At 34.8% G+C, this 3,861-nt stretch overlaps 1 protein-coding gene across 1 annotated transcript in view; it reads left to right on the top strand.

Moving 5' to 3' along the window:
* The window catches only part of LOC107723815 (NACHT, LRR and PYD domains-containing protein 3-like), a 37,928-nt gene that overhangs the window by 11,677 nt on the left and 22,390 nt on the right, over positions 1–3,861 (top strand). The window contains exon 9 of the mRNA XM_016532521.1: positions 2,511–2,684. Coding sequence (XP_016388007.1) covers positions 2,511–2,684 — 174 coding nt within the window. The remainder of the gene's footprint in view (positions 1–2,510; positions 2,685–3,861) is intronic.

The raw sequence follows: 3,861 nt of genomic DNA, 5'->3' as shown, positions 1-3,861 counted from the left end.
TATTCTGATAATGTTTATGTGATTTTTGAACAATAACAAGGCAGTAAAAAGTCACAACAAAAATAAAAGCAAATACTAAGACAATGCAGCTGCATAATTTATTCATGTCGCAATGCATGCTGGGAGCCATGGATGAGTTATGATTGGTGCACCCAGAATGCAATGCAACATGAATCTGTCTGATGATCATCACCATTGTTGAGAATCATATGCTGATTCTTGATGTCTGCGTGTCTAAACAGTCCAAATGTTCTATACTGCTGTGCAAAGTGTTTTTAAAGCTCTTCATATTATTTCATTAAAATACAGTTGAGATCAATAGCAAACTATATTACTAGTGATGGAAATTTTGATTCTTTCAAGAGATTCGTTCATTTTCAGTTTGTTCACTAAAATGATTCGTTCAGATTCGTTCAGTGACCATTTTTTCATATTACATAAATACGCCAGCAGGTGGCGAAAAAGAGTGTCTTATGTGTTATGTTTTAAGTCAACGAACGTATTCACCTGTTACAAAAACTGATTTGGCTTTATTAAAATGTGTGCATAATCTACTCATTAAATAATAAAGTCTAAATAAGTTGTTCAGATGACCAAAGCACAAGGTTTTCTTGCATAATTAACATTTTAATTGTTTGGTCAGACAATTACACATTCATAAATTGGGGATTAAACGTGGAGTTATGTTCTGTATGATATGAATATATAAATAAGCGTATGTGCACAGTACCTATAACTGTGCTTTGCATCTGCTGATTGCTGTTCGAGATTGACATGCTAAATGGCTGACTGACCAGGTACACTCTCATTCATTTCGTTCACGAACGAGATATGTACCAGTTCAGTCATTTCATTCACGAACGAGATGTAGCAGTTCATTCAACTCGTTCACGAACGACATGTACCAGTTCGGTCATTTCGTTCATGAACGAGAAGATCTCTCGATCTCGTTCAGACTCAAAAGAAACTCGTTCAGTGAAGGGCGTATTCGTTTACTACATTCAACAAATCACATTCTCCGTCACATATCAAACTCGAAGGCTAATGGCTCGAGGTTTAGTCATTCTTCGACAGAATGAAACAGTCCACAGAACTACCCAGCTCACTGATCTGCACATGAACTGCTCTGGAGAGAGAAGTTTCAGTGAGCGAGAAATATGAGTTAATGGATTACGTGAACCAGAACGATTCATTCACCTAAAAGATTTGTTCAAAAAGAACAATCCGTTCACGAACAAAACATCACTATATATTACTCATTACCACTGATGACATCAGTGAATCTGACTACAACATGAAAACAATGCCATTATCAAAAAACCAGCCAACATAATCTAAACCCATTTTTTCTTGGTTTTTCTTACCATAATTAATGTGTTCCACAAACACAATTACAGCAATCAGAGAAAAACTAACGTTAAAAAAGTCAAGGGCCAAGAGCCCAACTAAAGCAAACGCTTATCTCCACAATGGTGACTTCAAATTGTGTTATTTTCAATAAACATTAACATCTAAATCTCTGTTAATTCTTAATAAGACATTTTTAGACGCATGACAAACAAAAATTCAAACTGGTTAGTAATGTGTGAAGCTGGTGATGCTGTTTGTGGAGATGAATAATCATCTTCTGCTGAGATCTTGAGAGATTTAATGTCTTCTTTTATTTCAGTTGATTTCATCTAAGGCTGTGGCTGAAGTCAGTTGTAATTCTTGTTTCTCTTTTCTTCAGTGATTCTGCTTGTTAACAGCAGCTGTTCATCACTAATGCTCAATCAGCACTTAATTAATCACATAATTATCTCATTAACTTTAACACTGCTTCAGTGTTACTTTAACACTCTTTTAGAGTAGGACCATATATGCTCCGAGCAGTGTTCATTTAACACTCAGGATTTTACTGTGTATGATATGTATTACATCTCTGTTTTTCAGCAATTACATTGGACACATGAGTCAAGCATTAATAACTCATCTTTAATTTTTTGTATATTTTCTGCAGTCTTTCCAACTGTCATATTACACAGGAAGGACACACAACTAAAGATTCACCAACCAAATATGACAAATGCATCCATGTTGTAGATAGACTGCTGTCACTGCTGTCTATGGAGGAATGCTGCTGCTGATCAACATTAAACAATCGCTGTGTCGCTCACTATGCTAACAGAAACCATGGCAACCAAAGAAACAATATGTACTGTAATAATTGTCAAGTTACAGAAATCTAGATCTTTATAAAAATGTATAAAGAATGAATAGATCAATTAAAAAATATTATATCTGTGTTCATGCCCCACTTTCAAACTGTAAAGAGTCAATTTAAATGCATTGCTTAGCTTGTGCTTAGGTGGCAAATTATATTTTCTATAGCACCTATTCTGGTGTGAGAGAGAAAAGTAGAGCTCATATAAACACACACAAGGAGGTTTGTATTTTCTGTCCAAGTCACAGAAACAAACTCTAGCTTAAACACAATCTCAGAGATCATTCATGTTCTTCACTCTCTGCAGGCTGTGGCGCTGCAGTATTAGAGAGGAAGGCTGTGCTGCTCTGATTTCAGCTCTGAGATCAAACCGCTCACACCTGAAAGAACTGAATCTGAGCTGTAATGAACCAGGAGATTCAGGAGTGAAGCTGCTCTCTGCTCTACTGGAGGATCCACACTGTAAACTGCAGAAACTACGGTGAGTCTCTTCACATCTCAGTAAAAATAAGGTTTTGAGTAAAAAGTAAAAACTCAGATGTGTTTTCTGTAGCAGTGGTTTTGTTTGTTGCCCTCTCACCCTCAGTTCAAACCATTTTAAAATAAATGTAAAAAAATAAATGAATAAATATAATTTAATTGACATTTTATTAATTGCGATATTTTGATGGAGCCTTTTTTCAAAACCAGCTCTTTAGTGTTTTTCTTAAATATCACAGCTACAGTGACTGCTATAATCTAGAAGTTCTTCTCTCATTACTGCCCAATATTAGAGTACAATTGGGCTAAAGGCACGTGTCCCCTCAGAGTTTTCAGCCAAATGAATACTGAATGCAACTTCCAAAGGGAAAATATAGAAATATATGAGGTGGCAAGGACGGCCTTTTATCTTACACTCGAGGTAAAAGACTCACCAGTATGGGGAAAAAGGTCCACAATATTGATACAAATATTTCTACTAAAGTAATATGTTTTGCATAATATCTAAGTTAATTTATGTCTAAAACAACCTATTCAGCAATGTTTGTACTATATTCTGCTTTGATACAATAATTTACTTTTATTAACTGAGTATATTGCAAAATGGATTTATTTTTTTTTAAATAAAGGAATTTTTCATTATAAAGAAAAATATTCTGAAAGATTCTTACACTGCTTGAAGATCCCATAACAACTTAATATGGCTTTACAGTAGTCTCAATAAATATAATATTTTATTATATCTTGTTTTCCTCGTTCATTCTCGTGAGTGTCTACATTCCACCGCAAGCACACGTGAGCTCAGCTTTACAACAACTACACAGTAAATTCCCGAGTGTTAAATTAACACTGCTCGGAGCATATATGGTCCCACTCTAAAAGAGTGTTAAAGTAACACTGAAGCAGTGTTAGAGTTAATGAGATAATTATGTGATTAATTAAGTGCTGATTGAACATTAGTGATGAACAGCTGCTGTTAACAAGCAGAATCACTGAAGAAAAGAGAAACACAAGAACTACAACTGACTTCAATATATAAATGATGAAATCAACTGAAATAAAAGAAGACATTAAATCTCTCAAGATTTCAGTAGAAGATAATTAAACAACTCCACAAACAGCATCACCAGCTTCACACATTACCAACCAGTTTCCCTTTATTTCTGGAGTATCTAAAA

This window comes from Sinocyclocheilus rhinocerous, unplaced genomic scaffold, assembly GCF_001515625.1.
Source record: "Sinocyclocheilus rhinocerous isolate Xijiao unplaced genomic scaffold, SAMN03320098_v1.1 scaffold763, whole genome shotgun sequence".
Lineage (NCBI taxonomy): Eukaryota > Metazoa > Chordata > Actinopteri > Cypriniformes > Cyprinidae > Sinocyclocheilus > Sinocyclocheilus rhinocerous.
This window is presented reverse-complemented; position numbering and strand designations above follow the sequence as displayed.